The sequence below is a fragment of the Mixophyes fleayi genome, chromosome 1, assembly GCF_038048845.1.
Source record: "Mixophyes fleayi isolate aMixFle1 chromosome 1, aMixFle1.hap1, whole genome shotgun sequence".
Classification (NCBI taxonomy): Eukaryota; Metazoa; Chordata; class Amphibia; order Anura; family Limnodynastidae; genus Mixophyes; species Mixophyes fleayi.
The window spans coordinates 232,992,052-233,013,239 of NC_134402.1; the positions used below are offsets into that span (position 1 = coordinate 232,992,052).

The 21,188-nt window shown below is 40.7% G+C and overlaps 2 protein-coding genes across 5 annotated transcripts; one reads left to right on the forward strand and one right to left on the reverse strand.

Moving 5' to 3' along the window:
• Window positions 1–171: 171 nt before the first annotated feature.
• RFXANK (regulatory factor X associated ankyrin containing protein) lies at window positions 172–14,844 on the forward strand. Of its 3 annotated transcripts, none has more exons than XM_075207609.1 (9): window positions 172–247; window positions 1,467–1,595; window positions 2,944–3,024; window positions 4,438–4,503; window positions 4,589–4,689; window positions 5,254–5,379; window positions 6,038–6,104; window positions 12,298–12,378; window positions 12,949–14,844. In XM_075207609.1, exons 2-9 carry the CDS (start codon window positions 1,469–1,471, stop codon window positions 12,999–13,001), a joined length of 702 nt encoding a protein of 233 aa, XP_075063710.1. In that variant the 5' UTR covers window positions 172–247; window positions 1,467–1,468; the 3' UTR covers window positions 13,002–14,844. The 3 variants fall into 3 exon arrangements, with proteins under 3 accessions (XP_075063710.1, XP_075063701.1, XP_075063692.1); XM_075207600.1 differs by lacking the exon at window positions 172–247 and adding an exon at window positions 260–345; XM_075207591.1 differs by lacking the exon at window positions 172–247 and adding an exon at window positions 351–448.
• A 2,434-nt stretch (window positions 14,845–17,278) lies between these two features.
• On the reverse strand, window positions 17,279–20,941 carry NR2C2AP (nuclear receptor 2C2 associated protein). 2 transcript variants are annotated; one of them, XM_075207623.1, is made up of 5 exons: window positions 20,370–20,941; window positions 19,268–19,358; window positions 18,868–18,973; window positions 18,636–18,704; window positions 17,279–17,686 (listed from the first exon to the last, which is right to left on the reverse strand). In XM_075207623.1, the coding sequence occupies exons 1-5, from the start codon at window positions 20,405–20,407 to the stop codon at window positions 17,571–17,573; spliced, it is 420 nt and encodes a 139-aa protein (XP_075063724.1). In that variant the 5' UTR covers window positions 20,408–20,941; the 3' UTR covers window positions 17,279–17,570. The 2 variants fall into 2 exon arrangements, with proteins under 2 accessions (XP_075063724.1, XP_075063733.1); XM_075207632.1 differs by lacking the exon at window positions 19,268–19,358.
• Window positions 20,942–21,188: the final 247 nt, after the last annotated feature.

Here is a 21,188-nt window from a genome sequence, read left to right on the forward strand (position 1 = left end):
GTTTACACATCATATTCAGACACGCACATAACACAGCCTTGTACTGCTCCACACTGATATAGTATGTATGCAGTTGGCCAGAGATTGGCAGTGCATGCTGGGAGAGACACAGTTGCTACATAAGCCGCAAACAAAGATACACGAGCAGTATTTATTCGCACAGACCCATCTGTAGGATCAGGTGGTCTCTCACCATACACTGACATGTGAAAGGCACATCAAACAGCTGCCGGCCATAAGAAGACAGGTATCTACTTTATGGCGAATCACTGTAGAGATACCATTCGCCAATCAGACAGCTCCTTCCATCCGTACACCAGGAAGTGTGTGCAGCTGTGCTGCGAGGTACATGGCCTGTGTAACTCTTACAGTGCTGAAGAGGCAGAGAGTGCAGAGCAGGGGGGAGATGCGCCTATAAGAGCCCGGATCAGACGGTCTCATTGCACGGGTGTGTGGCTGTACATACACTGCTATACATGCTAGGGCCCTTATAGATGCTGTACGTCGCATTGCACTGGCAATAGAAGGCTAATGTAAAAAGTACAGAAAGGGTGACAGATTGCAAGCTCATAGGATTAACAACCCTCATGATGAGTACTGTCATTTCACCATTTTGAGCACAAATAAAATGGAAATATAGTTGTATAAAGTAAATTGTTTTAAATAACATGCATTTGTTCATAATAGGTCTTTTTGGTTTGTGTCAGAAAGGGAATTTTCAGGCTTATTTAAAAATTAAATGTAAATGCTGACATGCTCATATAATTAGCATGTAACAAAAATCAATTTTAGGAACTGCATACATTTGCTAAATGTACTCAGAACTTCTATCTTGTTTGCAAATAATTCCTACTTTAACTGGGCATTTGTTGCTGTGACATTGTAACTTACTTTTTAATTGCCCATAATGTTAAAAGCACTGTTATTTTTTATATCTATCTTACTGTAAATTATTACAGATATTAGAAGGCATCTCATATTTCTGTGACCTGTATAAGAGCAATGAAATGGTGACTTAATCTATAATCACAGGACTGCTTGGTAACTTGTAATATAGACCTATCTTTAATTTACAGTAATGGGGTACTATGTAATGAACCTGGCACTTGAGTTGTGTGGTCCCGAAACTGTTTTTATCTCTAAGATTCAAGGGGCTTATATAGGTTGAGGATTTTGGAGCTCTATTTCACCCATATTACTTTAGCCATGTATGGATGTTGCAAATACAAACACTAATGCTTTGCTGTATTAGGCAAACCAATCATTGGTGTCAATTTAGCTCTTGTGTAATGTGTTATGGTTTTTTAGCTGTCTACATCTGTCCCAGTAATAAATCGTATTTAAATTGTCTTTGAAAACATCAAAAAGTAACACAAAATTTTCAAATACTCACTTTCAGCGTGTTTGTAATATACAGCAAGCCTATATATTAGTCAGATGAAACCTCTCTCTTCTCCTCCCCTCAGAAATGGCAGATCATATGGCAGATACAACTGCCTGTCCTCTCACTGATGATGCCACCACTGTCATCTTACATCTTTACCCTGCAACCCAGAGTGGCTCGGATACTGAGGAAGAAGTAACCCAGTTGAATGGTAAGGATTGCAAAGAGCCAGGCATCTTACTTACTTTACTGACCTTACTTGTGTGATGCCATTTATTATTGTACAGTTCATGAAACAATTCCATTGAACATCTTCTGTCTGTGTAATAGATTAATATTAGTAAATGGACAACATAATTACAACTGGTTGTATCTCTTTGTGCACCATGTGAGCTAGCTCAGATAGTTGAAGGCAGGGGTCAGCATTTAAAGGGAGTTAAATCTAATATTAACAGTGTGGCAAGTGCATACTGATATAGTACGACCCACACCAGATGCCAATTGCAGCTCAATCAAAAAGTGATCTCTTAGCTGCTGTGATATCATTACATCTTACTGCATTGAGTAAACCACTAAAAGCTGCAGTTTGACAACAATTAGTTGTTGCCTTCAATTAACGTGTGACAAGACAGCCGTCAGGTATTCGGAGCACTATCACTTTTGTGCTGAACCGTGGGGTCAGTGGAGATAACTCTGTATTACTTACAGACAGTACATACTTAATCTTTTGGTTTTACATGTAGAACCCTTTCAGTTTTAAAGGGGAAGGTGGCATTCAGCAATGCAAGCCTGGCCAACCAATGGGTCTCCAGGTTTTGTGAAACTGCAATCCCCTGCATGCTATGTCAGTAGATAGCCATCTGATAGCTGTCAGGGCTTGCTGGGACTTCAACTTGTGGTTTCACAACATCTGGAGAGCCACAGGTTGGCTAGGCCTGCTACAGAGGTTGGCATATGTTTCACTGTGAGCCACTCACTCATGTGACCGCTTCTGAGGCACTGAATACCTCTTTCAAAACTTTTCCTGGCCAATCAATGCGAAAATACACATTTAAAGTAGGGGCGGTTTACAACCCTTTTATCAAATTTTTATACATAGCATACAGGTAATGAAAGTATCCTGATAATTGCCTACATTGTACAGCGCAAAAGAGAAACACAAGAAGAAAAAATGCAGTTAGTTCAAAAAAGCAGTGATAGTTTAAGAACTAAAATATATTGATTGGAAAAAAATTCAATACTTTTGTATTGATTACACAGAAATCTTATCTGCATCAGCTGAGGCACCATAAACATTTCAAGAACTTCAAGACTATTGAGATAGACATTGGTGTTTAATGAGATAAATGCATGAAAAAGTTTATGCTATATAAATACCTATATATATGCTATAAATAATATATGCTATAGGGTGGACAAATCGATTTTCAGTTAAGTCATATTTACATTGATGATACACTTCTCCTGGTAGATCTATGGCTCAGATCTTGTACATGTATGTATGTGAGTGTATACACAACTGGTAGCAAACACTCTCAATATCTCTTCCTTCAATACAGTTGGCCCTTTGAAATATTCTACTACCCTAACCAACCGGCAACGAGGAAACATGGTATCTGTATTGCCTGCAACATTGGACTGTGAGTACATGGGACAGATCCAATGCTTCTATTAAATATTGGCTAAATGTGTATATTTTTTCTTATAGCAGACCAGTAGGTGAAGCTTTGTAATTACTCAGGATTACCTTCTGTGGTCCATTGTCCACTAAGTCCCACAAAATATACACAAACAACATTGCAAGAACAAGTAGTATTTCCGTGGTAGGTCCTCATCAAATGCCTTGAAAGAAATGAAAAATGCTATATCGGAAAACACATGCTGGTTCATATACATTATTTTAGCCATCAGAATTTAGCACTATTTGGCAATACCACAATTTACCATTATCCCAATTCCAAATTCCAGAGTAACAATGCAGAAACTATATAGTAAAGTGATCTTTGCTATATGTATCTGTAATCTGTTTATTGTTGAGTATTTCCTGTGTAATGTATTTCTGTGTTGTAAAGACAGTCCTGCCTCTCAGTTTTGGTTATATATTGTGGTTTATTAATTCTGTGTGCAGTCTTTAGTTAGAGCAATGCCTTAATTACAACCTCTGTTTGGAAGAAGTATATGTTAGCAATTTGCCTTGATGTCCCTCACTACTGTATGTTAAGAACTATTAAGTGTCTTGTGTCTTCTGTTTTGGTGCTTACTGCAACATCATCATCATAATCTATAAAACGTCACTAATTCTAAAGCGCTGTACAAAGAATTTACACACATCAGTCCCTGCCCCATTGGAGCTTAGAGTCTAAATTTCCTAAAAAACACACGTCAATCTGGTAGCTGCCAATTAAACTACCATTATGTTTTTGCAGTGTGGGTCTGTATTATGATTCAGCAATGTCACTGGCATCAGGCTACATACTTATGAGCTGCAAAATGCAACCACCACCCTTGAAAGTAGGCCATATACTTTTTTGTTTGTTTTATTAACTTTCCCCACACTAGTACATTGCTAGGGCAATGGGGTGCTGGCCATTTGCTCTGTTCTGCAGGTTTAATTTTGGATTAGTGGGACCTCTGCTGGTCAGCTTTGGTAAATGTGTGTGAGCATCAAAGGAAGGAGAGATCGGATGTTCTTCAGAGCTAAAACATTTAACGAAACTGACCAGCAGAGGGCTCTGCTGGATATAATTACATGGACCATGCTGAGTTGAGCAAAGAGCAGGGGCCCAGACAGGAATCCCCAACAAAATACTATTTTAGGGAAGGGGGAGGCATAACATTTTTTATTGGCAGTGGAAAACCCTCTAGAATAGGCCAAAAATGCAGTTTTTATACAGTATCACGTAATCACACATTTTGAAATTAATATTCTCCAGTCTGCCACAGAGCTTCAAGTCCTATGCATAATGCCAATCATGCTAAACTTGGCAGTGTCTTGGAGGGATTATGACTAGAGAGGTCAGCTATGATTTATTGTGTCTCTCACCTCACCGTAGCCCTGTCCATACAGCAGCTTGCAGCCCAGGGGGAGCTGACTCAGCTAAAGGAATATCTGCAAAAAGGTACATTACTCTCATCTAAATCCAATAGCACCTGCCTATGTGTGGTAAGAAGGGCAGATTCATTTTTATTCATTTTCCCTGTCAGATGATACATTATTAAATCGGCCAGATGAGCGAGGCTTTACTCCTCTAATGTGGGCTGCTGCTTTTGGAGAGATAGAGACCGTTCGGTACCTCCTGGAATTGGTAAATAAGAGACTGTTTTTATTGTTATTATGGCATAAACACAAATGAGTTATAGGCTGTTGTTTCAAACAGGAAGCTGTTGAGACAGTGATTACGTTTTTTTAAACCAGAAATTAGGATACCCTTACAAAGTCATTGCATGCCTGACACATTTAGTAATACCATTGTAGGATTCTATTTCCACTAATTTAATTAATATGGGTGCATCAAGAGGTTGGATTCTAGGTCGGTATGTATTGTTTAATAACACATTTCTCATGGCAAAAATAAAATTACTTTGTAGAGCAGGATACTTGCTGATTCTATGCAAGAAGCATATACAGTATATTTGCTATGATAGTTGTTTGGGACTCTGTAATAGACGTGAGATAAAGTAGGGGAATGTCTTTTGCTTTAAGAATTTTTTCTAAACTGATGCAATTAAACAATAATACATTGGTGTAGCGATTTTGGATAAATTTTTTATATAATGTATCGCAGTGCTAGAGATGCTATAAAACACATTGCTGTATGAAAAGTCACAATCAAACTACAAAGATTAATAGCATTGATGTCTGTTTCCAGGGAGCTGACCCTCACGTCTTGGCCAAAGAGCGAGAAAGTGCCCTCTCCCTAGCAAGCACTGGAGGATATTCTGATATTGTGACTCTGCTCCTTAACAAGAAGGTGGATATTAACATATATGACTGGGTAAGAGACTTGCTACACACAGTACCACAAATGTAATAACATACCTGAAGAGAAATGCTTTAATGCATCGATTGTCTATTCTGAGCTTGTTTTGTGGATTTCTCTGTGTGAGAAAATGTGAGATCAGTATATTGAAGTAAATCAAGTTGCTCTTTATTTTAAACAAGACATTCAAGTCAGATTCAATGCTTATATTAAATATTGGCTAAATGTGTATATTTTTTCTTATAGCAGACCAGTAGGTGAAGCTTTGTAATTACTCAGGATTACCTTCTGTGGTCCATTGTCCACTAAGTCCCACAAAATATACACAAACAACATTGCAAGAACAAGTAGTATTTCCGTGGTAGGTCCTCATCAAATGCCTTGAAAGAAATGAAAAATGCTATATCGGAAAACACATGCTGGTTCATATACATTATTTTAGCCATCAGAATTTAGCACTATTCTTTGCTCTCAGCATAAACAGCAAAGTAACTCCAACTTTGTATGATTAGATGTATCTTACTTGAACTTTAAACTGTTTCATTGTTTGGATTTATCTTCACTTTCAAATATATACCTCTGATACTCATCCTACAATGGTGAAGGTGAAATGTATTATTTTTGCCTAAAAAATATGCATATAAAAAAAATTGATATGATCTTTTTGTTACAGAATGGGGGGACGCCATTATTATATGCAGTGAGAGGGAATCATGTGAAGTGTGTGGAGGTGTTGCTAGGTAACTAAATATTTTATTTTATATTAAAACTTTCAAAGGTTGAGAACCATATTCAGGAATATGTTGCAGCACTCTTCTTTCTCTTTCATCCAGTCTGGGATACACTGCTTACCATGGGTTGTGGAGGGGAGCACGGGAGTTGGCACCTAGCTAGTTAAGTTTAGCACTGCTGACAGACCTCTCCCCTCTACCTCTTCCTATTCAGTTTTTTCTAGGTGCCCAAAGGAGTTGGGCAGGTTTTAGAACAGCTAGTTATTCTTTTATTTATTTTTTAATAACCTTTAATTTTCTTTCAATTTTTTAGACTTAGTTAGCTTAGGGCAGAGCTGGGAGTGTGTTCTTTTATAGAGAGCACACTTCCAGAAAGAATGCAGCAATGACCGGGCTCCGTCAGAGGGAGCAGACTGCTCTCAATGGCAGAGCATTAACGGTCAGATTACAGAGTGACAAGCTGTCTCCCGGACCACTGTCACTCTTGAAGGCTCCCCCGATAACCAGCGCTGCCACTGCAGGCATATAACGCCGGTTATCGGAATACCCCGCCTGCGGCCATGATGACGTCATCGGTCCGCGGAGGTGCACAAGAAGAAGGAGGGAGAGAGCAGGGGCCATACCAAGATCCCCCCCCTCAGGAAAATAGGAGGGGGCATCGGGGTATTTATCGCTGCAGGAGACCTCTTCCAAGGGGTCTCCATAACTCTGCCAAAAAAGAAGTTCTTTTAAAAAAAAAAAAAAAAAAGGGAGAGACAGAAGGCTGCAGAAGGGGAACTATCACAGAGCTCCCCTGCTCTTCAGCACAAGTGGTACAGTCCGGTCTTCTGGCGCCAGAGAAGCCCGGGAAGAAACTTATCTTGGAGGGAGCAGGCACCAGGACACTGCTGTTTGACTACTCCCCTGTGTGGCCCTTTTGGCTAAGTACCAAAACCTTTCTTTAACCATTTACTAACTGTATTTTGTGGTTTGAAGAGGGAGGCTAGTAAGGATTATTGTATTTTCTTACTTGCACATATATCACTGTCTGTTACACACATACAAGTACAACTTTTATTACAGATTAGTTGTTTACTTGTTGCTTGCTCTGTCTCTCTCAATATATCTTTATCTAGTGTGTTTGTTGTGATTTTCCTTGTAAAATGTCAGACAAGGGAAAAGGCCCTATTGCTAAATATTTTACATGTTCTAGATGTCAAGTTAAATTAACATGTGGGCAGAAGAACCCGTTGGCGCTCTGCTTTGACTGTGAAGCAGGGGTCCTCTCTGCGCAAACCCAGCTTACTCCAACCCCACTGACGGAGGAATCTGCCTGGGTGGCCTCCCTGACACAGTTGGTTTCCTCTTTAGCACAGATTATCTCTCAATCTACTCAGTTGCTATCTAGTGTGGCAGCCTCTGCAGCTGATAATGCTATTACACCTTTGGGGCTCCCTGCTGCCACGGGTTCCACTGGAACGGCTATAGCAGGACCTTCCTCTTTGCTTACGGACCAGTCCCCTGTTCCCACAGAACCGGCATGGTCCTAAGCATTTATAAAGGGTTTGGACAGACTGAACCAGTTATTTGAATCCCCAAACTTGCCCCCTGCTAAAAGAAAGCGTCTTAGATCCGCTAATCCTCTTATGGTCCTTTCAGATTCTGAGGGTTTTTCAGAAGAGGAGGGGGAAACAAATTTTGATCCTGACCAGGTTCAACCTTTGGAACAGGAAGAGAACACTAAAAGTCAGTTTATTGATGATTTGGTTTTAGCGGTAAGACAGGCGTTGGACCTCCCTGAACCGGAGGATCCTAGTCCTAGAGACAGAAGTCTTTTTAAGAAGGCCAAAAGGAAGGTTATCCGGTTTCCCCCTTCTGTAGAACTCAGAGATATTGCAGAGGGAGCCTGGAAACCACCTGATTAAAGGTTCTCTGTTCCCAGGAGGTTCTCTTCCCTGTATCCATTGCAGGAGAAAGACGTGGCTCGCTGGAAGAGTATTCCTAAGGTGGATATTCCACTAGCCTGTTTGGCCAGACACACTTTACTACCAGTCCCAGGTTCAGCAACTCTGCAGGATGCCACTGATCGCAGAGTGGAATCTCAGCTGAAATCTATATTTGTGGCAGCGGGTTCTTCCTTTAGACCCACATTTGCTTCAGCTTGGGTTGCTAGAGCCATGGAAGCATGGGCAGATCAACTGGCAGAGGCCTTACAGGACTCGGATTCATTTCCCCATGCTTTACATTTGAAAGAGGCATCGGGGTGCCTTTATGAGGTGGCTCAGAGCACATCGTCTGTGTCCTCCTCTATTCAAGCTGCGTCTATTTCAGCAAGAACGTTATGGCTGAAATCCTGGGAAGGGGATTCAGAATCGAAGATATCCATGGAATCCATTCCTTTTTCAGCAGCAGGTTTGTTCAGCCCGGAATTGGATACTATGATTTCCCAGGCAACAGGGGGCAAAAGCACTTCCTTGCCTGTATTCTCAAGTAAGGGCCGGGCCCCACGGTTCAGCTCCTTTCGTCAACCCTTTCGGGGAACAACCTTGCCAAGGGGGCAGTCATTTAGAGGTAGACAACCGAATGCTCGAGGTCTCTCCGTCAGAGGCAGGTCCTCGTTTGCGGCTAGGCGTCAGGCCTCCAAGTCTCAGGAGAAGCCTGCGTCTTGACTTCCACTCTATTCTCCCCGGGGGTGGCGACAGTGTGGGGACGTGTGTCGCTTTTTCAGGAACAGTGGGCAGCGTCATCCCAAGACCCTTGGATTTGGGGCATTATATGAAGGGGGTACAGGATTGACCTGCTGGGTCTGGTACCACATCGTTTCTTTGTAACATCGCTTCCCCGAGATCCACAAAGAAGACAGGCAATACAGGCCTGTGTCGCCTCTCTTCTTTTGCAAAAAGTCATTTGCAGGGTCCCAGATCAGCAGAAGGGCAAGGGATTTTATTCAAATCTTTTTCTGGTCAAGAAACCTGACGGGTCCTTTCGACCCATTCTAAACTTAAAAAACCTCAATGTGCACTTACGAGTAGACAAATTTTGGATGGAGTCCCTGAGGTCGGTAATAAACGGCTTAGATCAGTTTATGGCCTCCATAGACATAAAGGACGCATACCTCCACGTTCCCATTTGGAGCGATCATCAGTCTTTCCTAAGATTCACAGTGGGGCCCTCCCACTATCAGTTTCGGGCTCTTCCCTTCGGCCTCTCCACAGTCCAGAGGGTCTTCACGAAGATCATGTCGGTGATGGCAGCGTGTCTTCACTTAAAGGGGGTTCAGGTCGTGCCTTATTTCGATGATCTGCTCATCAAATCCTCCTCAGATTTGCTTACGTCAGGACCTATCCCTCACCATATCGGTTCTCGAGAGCCATGGGTGGCTGATAAACTTAAAGAAATCCCAGTTGGTCCCGTGCCAACGCATGTTCTTCCTAGGACTCATCATGGACACCAGCCAGCAAAGGGTGTTCCTGCCGGTGGAAAAGATCACTTCTATTCAGAGTATAACATCTCAGGTCTTGTCCTCTCCCAGTCCCTCAATTAATTTGTGCATGCGGCTGCTGGGAAAGATGGTGGCCTCCTTCGAGGCGATCCCCTACGGTCGGGCTCATTCTCAATGCTTCCAGTGGGATCTGTTTACAAAATGGTCAGGTTCCCACCTGCGTTTGGACCTCCAGAGGATCTCGCTGTCTCCGAGGGCGAGAGAATCGCTCCAGTGGTGGCTGAATCAGGATCACATGTCTGTGGGCAGGTCCTTTGCTCCATGGTCATGGATCATAACCACAACAGACGCCAGCCTGAGAGGTTGGGGGACAGTAGTCCTGCACCTCAGGCTCCAGGGGCTCTGGTCAGTTCAGGAATCAGCCTTATCAATCAACACGTTGAAGGCAATTCTTTTAGCTCTTCGGGGGGCCGAGACCCTCCTTCAGGGCCACCCAGTCAGAGTTCAGTCCGACAATGCCACGGCTGTGGCATATGTCAACAGACAGGGAGAACAAGGAGTGCAGCTGCAATGCGAGTTGCAGCTCAGATTTTTCTTTGGGCAGAACAGTATGTTCTAGCAATCTCAGCGGTGTTCATTCCAGGAATAAAAAATTGGGAGGCCGATTACCTCAGTCACAATGCGATGATGCCGGGGGAGTGGTCCCTCCATCCAGAAGTATTTCAGTCTCTAGTTCGGAGGTGGGGTCTTCCGGATATAGATCTCATGGCCTCCAGACACAACAAAAAAGTTCACAGGTTTTGCGCAAGGGCAAGAGACCCCTTAGCGGTAGCGGTGGTCGTGATGACCATGTCATGAGAATTCAGGTTGGGAGATGTTTCCCCCGATTCCCATGCTTCCTCGAGTGCTCAGACGAGTGAGACAAGGCGGTCGGCAATTTTAATAGCTCCCTCATGGCCGCGTCGAGTATGGTACGCGGACATAATCTCCATGGCGGTAGGACAAGGATATAGTCTCCCGTCACAAGACGACCTTCTTCTACAAGGTCCCTTTCGTCACCAAAATTTACCTCAGCTCAGTTTAACGGCATGGCTGTTGAAGCCAGCCTCTGGAGAGATAGGGGTTTCTCCCCCAGTGTAGTGAACACTATGCTGTGAGATCGAAAACCGTTTTTGGCTCGCATCTATCATCGTATTTGGCGAGCCTATATCAGATGGTGTGAAAATAAGTCTTGTCAGACGTCTTCTTTTCGTCTCCCTCGCTTATTAGCATTTCTTCAGAATGGACTGGAAGCAGGACTCCATTTAGGTTCCTTAAGAGTTCAGGTATCAGCACTTTCAGTTTTCTTTCACCTGAAGTTAGCGAAGTTGCCAGACGTCAAGACTTTTCTTCAGGGAGTCTTACATATTCAGCCTCCCTATGTTCAGCCCACAGCACCATGGGATCTTAACCTGGTACTGGATATGCTTAAAGGGCCTCCTTTTGAGCCATTACTGGCGGCAGATTTTAGGTGTCTGACCTGGAAGGTCGTTTTTCTTTTGGCAATTGCATCTGCACGTAGGGTCTCAGAATTGGGAGCTCTGTCTTGCCGAGAACCGTATCAGTTTTTTCACGAGGACAGAGCAGTATTAAGAACACTCCCTTCTTTTGTCCCAAAAGTAGTTTCGGCTTTCCATTTGAACCAAGAAATTGTGGTTCTGGTTTTTTCATCAACTTCTCATTCTGATCAGCAGTCTATGGAAAAGTTAGATGTGGTTAGGGCTCTCCGTATTTATGTCAAAAGAACTTCTCAGGTTAGACGTACAGATTCGCTGTTTGTTCTTTATGATTCTAACAAGAGAGGCTGGCCAGCCTCAAAACAGTCCATTGCAAAATGGATTATGGCAACCATTAAGCAGGCTTACATAAGGGCAAACCGTCCTGTGCCAGAGAGACTTACGGCCCATTCCACCAGATTGGTAGGGCCGTCGTGGGCAGCGAGAAATGAGGCTTCTGCAGACCAGCTTTGCAGGGCAGCCATCTGGTCCTCTGTCTACACCTTTACCAAATTTTATCAGTTCAATGTATTTGCATCTGAGGATGTAAATTTCGCTCGTAGTGCTCTACGAGCGGGGCTTTCAGAGCGGTCCCACCATTAGGAGGCTGCTTTAGAACGTCCCCATGGTAAGCAGTGTCCCCCAGACTGGATGAAAGAGAAAAGAGCATTTTTGTACTTACGTTAAATCCGTTTCTCTGATTCCGTCTGGGGGACACTGCGATCCCTCCCTTCTGCTTTTTCTCTGTGTGCTCTTGGTTGATTGGCCTTTTCTCCTTGGGGCTTTTTAATTAACTGAATAGGAAGAGGCAGGGGGATTGTAGAGGGGAGGGGTCTGTCAGCAGTGCTAAACTTAACTAGCTAGGTGCCAACTCCCATGCTCCCCTCCACAACCCATGGTAAGCAGTGTCCACCAGACGGAATCAGAGAAATGGATTTAACGGAAGTACAAAAATCCTGTTTTTGTATAGTGTCAAATGTACTTGGTGTTCTGATGAGCAATACAGAACCATATCATAGGAGCAGTGAGATCACTTAAAGGAGAGATTGTCCAATTAAATAAATGGAGGTTCTAGATTCTTGTCTACATGAAGGGAGAGATGGGTGGGGGTCATGAGATGTTAAAAGTACTTGATTAGCAACATACTACTTCTCAAAATGTCACTAGTCTCACTGAACTATTCTCTGTATCAAAACATGTAACCATTAAATGGATTGTGCATTAAGTATACCTTCTGTGCCTACAGAGCGAGGTGCTGACTTAACTATGGAGGCAGATTCTGGATACACCCCAATGGATCTTGCGGTGGCACTGGGTCATAAAAAAGGTACATACATTAACGTATTAAATACTAAAGTTCACGCTTAGGGAAAATAGTTTCCATATGGAGGTGGGTGCAAGCCGATATTTACATGGGATTTGATTACAAAGTAAAAGATGTTGTGTCCATTATGCTCCTTTGTACTTTGCAGGACTGTAATTATTTAAGTTTTTGGAACCTTAAGTTGGAAAATTATAACATGAATATTTCCATAAGTGACCAAGGCTATTTAGCAAAAAATCTAAATTATAATGGAAGGGAAATGCCAGCATTTTGTAGCCCCATGCGACACTACCCTACAGCTAAAATAACACTTTTTACCGTTAATATGCTCTTATACATTTTCACTGTTCTCTGTGTAGAGTAACAGCAACGCTCATGTGAGAGGAACCCAAAGTCTACATAAATTATAGTGGGAGAGAACTGGTTACAGCTGAGCATAACTACTGTGGTATCCGACTTGCTCTTTTCCATTCTACCCTAAACAAAGCATGCCTAAAAAATGGCAGCTAATTCAAACTGGGAGACCAACAGTTTTTATATGTAATTTTAATAACTATTTTTTTCTGTCTCCAGTTCAACAGGTCATTGAAAATCACATTCTGAAATTGTTTCAGAACAAAGCATGACCCGAAGGATGGAGATATGGGAGCAGGTTTATCAGCTCGTGTGATGAACACTGTTGAAAGAACATGACCAGTTTCTCCAAATGACCGTAGAGGATTCTAAAGCAACTCTTGATTTTTGACTCCTACCCCTTTGTAGAAAAGACTTTATATTTAAGGTTTTCTTACTGTGAAAGGCTTATTCAGAAGCTAATTTTTACCATAAATAGTAAGGTAAAAAAAAAAGTATTTACTTGTGGTCAGAGAGAGCAAACAGTGCCTTGCCCAAACAGAGTTTGAGGACTTGTGTGGGACAGACTTCAGAATACCTAAATCTCTAGAACATATGGGGTCAGGGTATCTTACTAATTGATGAAATATATCTTCTTCCCTCCACACGAAAAATATAGGTATTTGATATTCCTTTATTTGGGGAATGCTTTATCATTTGTCACCATATGTTGCTCACACAAAGAACTGTATTATTTACAGAAATATTTTTAGCTTTTTAAACATGAAGTTTAAAGAGAAAGTGAAGCCATTATGTGACATAAATATATATGGGAAAGACTGAATCATATACCTGAAATAACTGGAGTGATTATGCATAACTAAATATGTGCGCCATGTTTCACCCCTCTGCAGCCGGTGGTAATGCCAGGCAGCCTTTGAAGTTTGAGTGACAGCTTTGCAGAGTTGCTCTGCAGCAGTACACTGTGGAGTTTGGTCGACTCATACAAAATGGCAAGGCCAGAAGTATCACCATAACTGCACTTATCACAGCTTTTTGACCTATGTGAGATCCTGTACTAACAATGTGGGAGGAAGTTAAGTTGTCTGATTCTGAGCTCCAAGATGACCATCAGAGGGGTTGTGCACTTGCTGGTTAACAGTTAAGACATAATCGGGTAATCCAAGATGTATTTTTGCCCTAGTGGTCTCAATTTATATTTAAAGAGCCACTAAAAGAATGTTCACATTAACCTACCTATGGATAGTTGATTGTACTCTTTAAATTATGTTTTGCCAGAAAATGATTTGTTCTTTTTACCCCTGAAGACTCTATGGTGATCTCTGTCATATGCATCACTAGACAGCAATTAAACTAGATTACATATGACCGTTTATAGTTACATGCACTGAAACGGGGGCTTTGAACAGTGTATTTTACACAAAGCACAAGTATGTCTTTAGGGATATTATTTAAAGTAATGCAAATAAGGTGGATCTTTTTAATTTACAAAAGCAGCTCATTAGCATAATTTTAGACATATGCCTACTTCAAAGCAGATAAGAGTTCCAGAAAATGGTACTTTAATAAAAGTAAGACAGGTAGGCTTATAAAAGATGTTATAAATAGCAACGTGTTGAAAACCATTCCAATCCGATATTTGCTTTCATGAGTAACTTGCATTAGGGTGATCAAAGTTAATGCCAGATTGCTTGTAGATATATATGTATGCTTTTGCGCTGTTATTCAGTAAGATGGCATATGCATGAAGAAATAAGATTCCGATGGAAGATATTTTCTATGGAACATGCTTCCCTTGCTATATATGAAGGAAAGACTATCCCATACATTGAATATTTTTTTTTTTTTGCTTTTCTACCTACACTTGCAAATAATTTAAGAATATTCTGCTCTGCCCATGTCATAAAGTGAAGAGGGTTCCATTATGTCCTAGGGTGTCTCTCTGTGGTTGAAGTAAAGTGTGTTACCATGGTGGCAGCTTGCAATACATAGTATTAAAACATGGTAAAATAAATGATCTTAATGTCAAGTTTTATGTATAATTTGTAAAAAAGCAAAAAGATAATTGCATTTCAGATTCACATTTTCCCCTTTATAATAGTAATTATTTTAATCTTTGAAAAATAAAGTAATGATTTTTCTACAATGTTTTTGTTTACAATTTGTAAGAAATGGTTGTAGGTATGGAATCTGTCAAGAACACAGGTTTTCACATTGTACTATATGGAACTTGTGTACTACAGAACAACGAGTAGGCCATTATAAGATAAATTTTGCTATTGCTGAGCACACAATGTGAATAAGTAGTATGAAGTCTATTTCCATCTTAGAGAGGAGAACCCAGTCAAGGAGAAATCACCATTGTTTGCTAAAGAGTTACAGGGATAACGGCTGTTTTTCTAGCCGAGAGGCCATAACAGGAAACCAGCAGTTGACAAATAATAAGAAATGACAATGGAGCTACCAAGCACCAAGTCTGATATAATGCGTATGTTTGTAAATGTGCCATTTAATTGAGGAGTGCTATTCAGTATTTTCATGGGAATAGCCACATTCCTTCTCTGTTCTCCATGGCAGTTATTAATAGGACATCAGTAGAAGGACAGACAGGAAAGAGAAAAAAAATGGGGCAGGAGGAAGGGGAGACAGATCCACAAAATGGGGAACTGCAAGTGGACCAGATAGTGTCAAAAGATGTGGTTTGTTCCTTGATGTGTATGTACAGGAGCCGAATGTGGACGTGGCCAAAGAAGCGGATACTATCCGCCATGTGGCCTTTAGCTGTAGCCCTGGGCATCAGCGATAAACGAGCTGGGGTAGTCAAATGGTTAGATTCAGGTCGCTGCTGCCTTGTTACTGCACTTTTAACTACAGTGCACTTGTTGCAGGATAATCTTCACATTAATTTGCTAACTTTCAAGAATGAAAATCAACCCGAAAACTACCTTGGCCTGCCCACATTACTCATCCCAAATTGTCCCTCACTTGCTCCAAAATAACCCACACATGCCGTCAGACCCCAACTTGCCACAAAATGAATCCAAATGCACTCAAACCCCTCATATCCCACATGCATACCAAAATTCCTCCCAACATGCCACTCAGATTACCGCACATGTACCCACCACTGTTCATTTTACCGCTAATTCTATTACGTACTGCTCTTTTCCTGCCCACAGAGGAAGTGGGTGCACATTATGTAGAGCACACTGCACTCTCTCACCCACCTCCTCTGGTATGCGGCATGACCTCCCAATGTTGTGCAGAGTTGGTAACAATGCAGAAGCCAGCAACTCCTGCTCAGTCTCACTCTACTTATTCTAAAGCAGTGAATAAGTCAGAAGTTGGCTGGCGAAGAATCAAGATCTTACAGTCCAGGCAAAGCAGACAGTTGGAAGAATTTTTGTGCTTACAAAGCAAAGGACTTCAAGAAACTAGTATTCCTCACAGCAGGGAGCAGACTGACTTTGCAAGACCTGGACCCAAACAACGAATGACCGATGAGACCTACTCCTCAGGATGGGGTACTTTCTCATCATTAAATAAGACCATGAACCAATCACTTTTGAGTTGGTTCCGTCAAATAATACTTACCGACATCTGCCAGTCAATCTCATCACTTGCAGAGCTGCTATGATGATCTTTAAGTGTGATAAAAAGACACTGGCTGTATCCTGAACATGTAAGCACCAGGGTTGTGGAAGTACAATAGAAATTTAATATGGGGGGGGAGGGGGGGAATCAAAAGTCATAAGAAAGTATGGTATCTAATGTGAAAGTGCAGAAAAGTAGTTCTGGCTAGTATTACATAACAAAAGTCCACTGTGTTGGCAAAACCTAAGAAGTGATGTTACTACCTATTTTAATTGTTATAAAACATTATACAATGGTCAAAGTGGAAATTTAGAAGTGGCGATATGGAGAATGTAAGTAAATGGGAGCAATAGGATAAGGGGCAGTATGGCATCTCACCCTCCACCCAGTCCACTTTGAACACTGCTAACGTAGTTTTAATGTAAACTTCTTGTTAGAATTAGGTCAACCTTAAAGTAAACTGATGTTACAAGTAAGGTTTTATACTATGAGAAACCAGTCTAAATTATTGTTGCAAACTTGCCCCCTTAAAGCTGCAATACCACCCAAGTAAATGTATTTACTGAGGCATTCCCCCAAGCTGGAGGACCAGCTTAGGGAAACAAAGCAACCATTTTACCCTGAGCTCATCCATTCCTCTTGGACCCCTGGACAGAAAGTCGGTATGGTTAGAGATTATGGCTTGTGATTGCTCCTGCTGCTCACACCCCACCGTTAGAATTTGGTTAGCTTAACTGATTTGCCGGTACTGCATTACATGTAGCAGGCCCCTAGTATAATATTTTACTTAGGAGGTAGTACACCTTGAGCATGCAGCAGTGAAATAAGACTGCATTAAAACAAATGACCTGGGGGGCAAAGCAAGTAAATGGATCATTGTACACAAATGCGATGTAACTTTAAAAGGTACCACATAATGGTATTTCCACCATGTCCTGACAATGTAAATGAAATGAATGTAATGAAACGTTTATCTTGAATGCCAGCGTTTTTGAAAGTAGATGTCTTTCTCATGCTTCTGAAGCAGTCTGTCCAAAGGTATGAACAGAGTGTAAAAGTAATGTGATAACTTTTCACCATCCATAGTTTCATCTGCAACATATCAGCATTTTTCATATTAATTCTACATTACATAGGTAAACAGCACGTCATTTAAGGTACTGTAGAGCTGATCCTTTTTCCTCTTCAAATAATTACATTAGCTGTATTTCCACTTGATTCACTCCAATGTCCCGTGTGGAACATGCTCACCGCTTGGGGCCGAGCACATCAAGGTGATAAACTACAATCCTGCCAAAGAAATCTGTACTGCCTGGAAAAGAGAGACGCAGCTTTTCAACATACTGCTCTGTTAAAACAAAGCTTTAAAACAAAAGTTAAGGAAGTCTCCATAACACTCAAAATAATCATGTATGCAGTACTCTCCCTGAATAGACAGGGTTTTTTTTTTTAGATAAAGGCAAGGCTAAACAAATCCTGTGGCAACGATTGCACCTAAAACTTACTGCTCGCCCCAAATTTTCATTTCTATAGTTCTTAAAGGACACACACCATCACTGGCTTTGGAACGCACAAGGAAAAGAAAGAGAAACTTTTAAGGTTGCAACCAGAACATTTTTTTTTTGGCTATGTGTAACTTAAATAAAGAATAACTTAATTTGTTAATGTGCCAAACTGACAATTATGTGTAGAGATTTTTTTTTAATATTTAGAATAGGTAATAATTAGGTAAATACTGTAGCAAAAATAATGCAACCCTATATTACCTGCAAAATGTTGCATGTTTAGATACCAGATGTAAGTGTGTGTATTTGTAAAGTTAGCCTATTAAACATTAGTTATTTGCAACCATTTTTTTTTTTTTATTATTATTATGCTGTGTATTCCCTCAGCCACACATAAATATTCCACTAAAATGCTAAACATCATATTACTGGAATTGGTGGTTCAGTTCTTGAACAAATACACATAGACGTATGCAGTGGGAAGTAGGTAAATTAATAAAATGGTCAAAAGGCATCTAGATTTGTCAGAATAATGTGTTAAGCATTGTCAAAGATTGGCTGTTACTGTTACTCAATTAAAGACCAATATGTTCTATGTTTTGCACTGGCAGTTACTATATCGGAGTAAAAACTGTTTGTATGCAATCAAAACTACCATTATTTTTTACTGAACACAGAAGGGTCAGAATACTATACAATTGATGAACAATGTATGAAAAACAATGGAATAGAGAACTGACATTTGTCATTCATGTGTTAATATGGAAATACATTGTTGAATGTACAATGGTCATGTCAAAAAGGATATCTGAATGGCATTGATATCTTCTGGATAAAATTCTGCTATTTTCACCAATTCTTCATCTTTAAGGCATCCTGAAAATAAAAATAGCTAATAATGTTTGACACAAAATTAAGAGATACCTGCAATTGTTTCAATGCTATATTAAATAACTGGTCCAATAAAACAAACACTCTCCCTATAAAACTTCTCTCATATACCCTATTAAAATTGTTAACATGCCATAACTGTAATCACCTTCTAGTATGCAGTTTCTGCTGGAAAAGCCTCCTTGGAACTGGATGTGAATTTCAGATATCCAGAGTTTCTGTGGGAATTCCAATGCAATCCACTGAGATGATCCCTGAAATAAAGAGGCACATTGCATATTGATCAAGCTATCAATTTGTAGAATATATGTAGATGTGTAAGTCAGCAGTCATTATCATTACAGTTAACACAGCTAAAATAATTATTTCACCTACCAGATAAGCAAGGGGACATAGGCAAGCCATGGTAAGATTAGGAAAGAAAAACCCAACAGATATGGTAGCCAATAAATGCAAGCCTTATAGCATCAATAGCACACCCATCAATATCTCTGACAAAATGTAAGAGCACCTACTATCACCCCACCAAATGCCTGATATGATTGTACCTGATCAGAGTTCCAGCAGGTCTCATCCTTGTGGTCAAAGAGGAACTGTTTGCCAAACTGTTTGACATCTCGATTGAGAACTGAGCTTACTCTGTGGAGGGAATAAGTTGTGACCATGAACGCTGCTTGTTCAGTTTTTTTTCCTTTTGCATTCATGGTGTGTCTGAATAAAAAAGGCTTGGGTACACAGATTGCAATTATCATAGGATTCCATTTTCCTTATTACAACTCTAATCACAACACAACATAGGCAGAGCTTAGAAACCCCATTTGTATGCAAAGATTGTATTATTTTCAAAATAAATGATCAATTAAGCAATGACGACCCACTGGCGTTACATCATACTTCACGGATACCACCTGTTCAATGCGATCACATTTGGCATGCACTGGTTAATAAGTGCTTGTACTTGCAGCAAGGGGGAATGAATTGTCAATTTACCTCAATGGATTACACCCCTATACCCATTTACATGCTTTTATTAACTTTAAAAAAAATGTTATTAAAAGTGTGTCATTTGGAAGCAGTTGGTAAGGGGTCTACTATGGTTTTTACAATTGCTGAAAGGGCCATGAATGCAATATGTTGTGTCCATGATCTGCCCAGTATTGTAAGAGCTCCTTTCATTGTGGTCACTTGATCTCTATTTCTACAAGAAGTCAGTAGTGGGATGTTAAGCCATTCATAAGAACAAGAGAGCAGTTCATAAGTTAAACTCTCCACAAAGAGAGAGTTTTCACTGTGTATAGAGAAACGGTGCTGACTTAACGATACCTCACTGCATAAGCTTTCACACAGCAAGGTACAGAGAGTACACAGAATCTAGGGGAGGAGGTCAAAGGTGAGTTCCTTTTACCGTGTACTGCCTCCAGTATATTTAAGGACAGGAACCTTTTAAAGAAACACTAATAAAAATGTTTTGCAAAACATCAATAGGCGTATATTGTGTATATAATATCATATGCTAAACTTCAGAAGCATAGAGGAGTTTATAACAAAACAATAACAATGTAAACATATCCGATAGGCTAATACATCATAGTTCATTTAAAGAAAGTGAAAATACCTTACACAAGTGATTGTATGACAGTGTAGCCTCACCTGCTCACAGTTCCAGCACACAGCACTGACTCCACCATGTTGCCGTAAACTAAAAGCACCGTGCGAATATGATGCCGTAAAACATGACACGCGTTCCATAGAGGGTACCGTAAAGTAGTGTCATTTGCATTCCATGCCTCGTGTCCATAATCCTTTTCATGTGTAACCTTTCATTGGTTATTGTAGTCCCATTCATTTTTGCTTCTTCGACGTAATCATTTGCACGCAACCAACAGAGGGCAGCAGAGTCACGCCAGTTGTTAGTGAACCACTCTTCAATCAGCCAAGAGAACTATATATTGGAGTTCTTGTATATTTTAAAGAAACACTGTCCGAAGACGGTAGACCACGGGTTCTACAAATTAATCCGGTTTAATATTTTCATCATCTCTTCTTAATCTGTATGCTATAAAATTTACTAAAGTTGAGAAATATCACACGTTTGTACTATGTAAAACCTTGTTTGCATTGGGTGCTGCATGATTTTTTTAGTAATATAGGGTTCAACAGCAAAGGGAAAAATGTGATTTAAAGTACAAACTTTAGGAGCCTATTTGTTTGTGTTACTGTGCCCACTGGGTTACTTCTAGTTGTGTTTGCTTTACAATTGTAAGAATGTTTATTGTCCTTTTTTGTGTTTACCGTAGTTAAAAGCATTAGCCCCCCCCAGCAGCAGAAAGCCTACCTTTAAAATAGGTCCCAGCCGCCGATCAAAACGGGAGGGGACGAGGCAAATTGGAAGGCGGGGCTATACACGGGCCAGCTACTCAGAGTAAAGGAGGGGCTTGATTATGCAAAATCACCCCCCCCCTAAAGTCT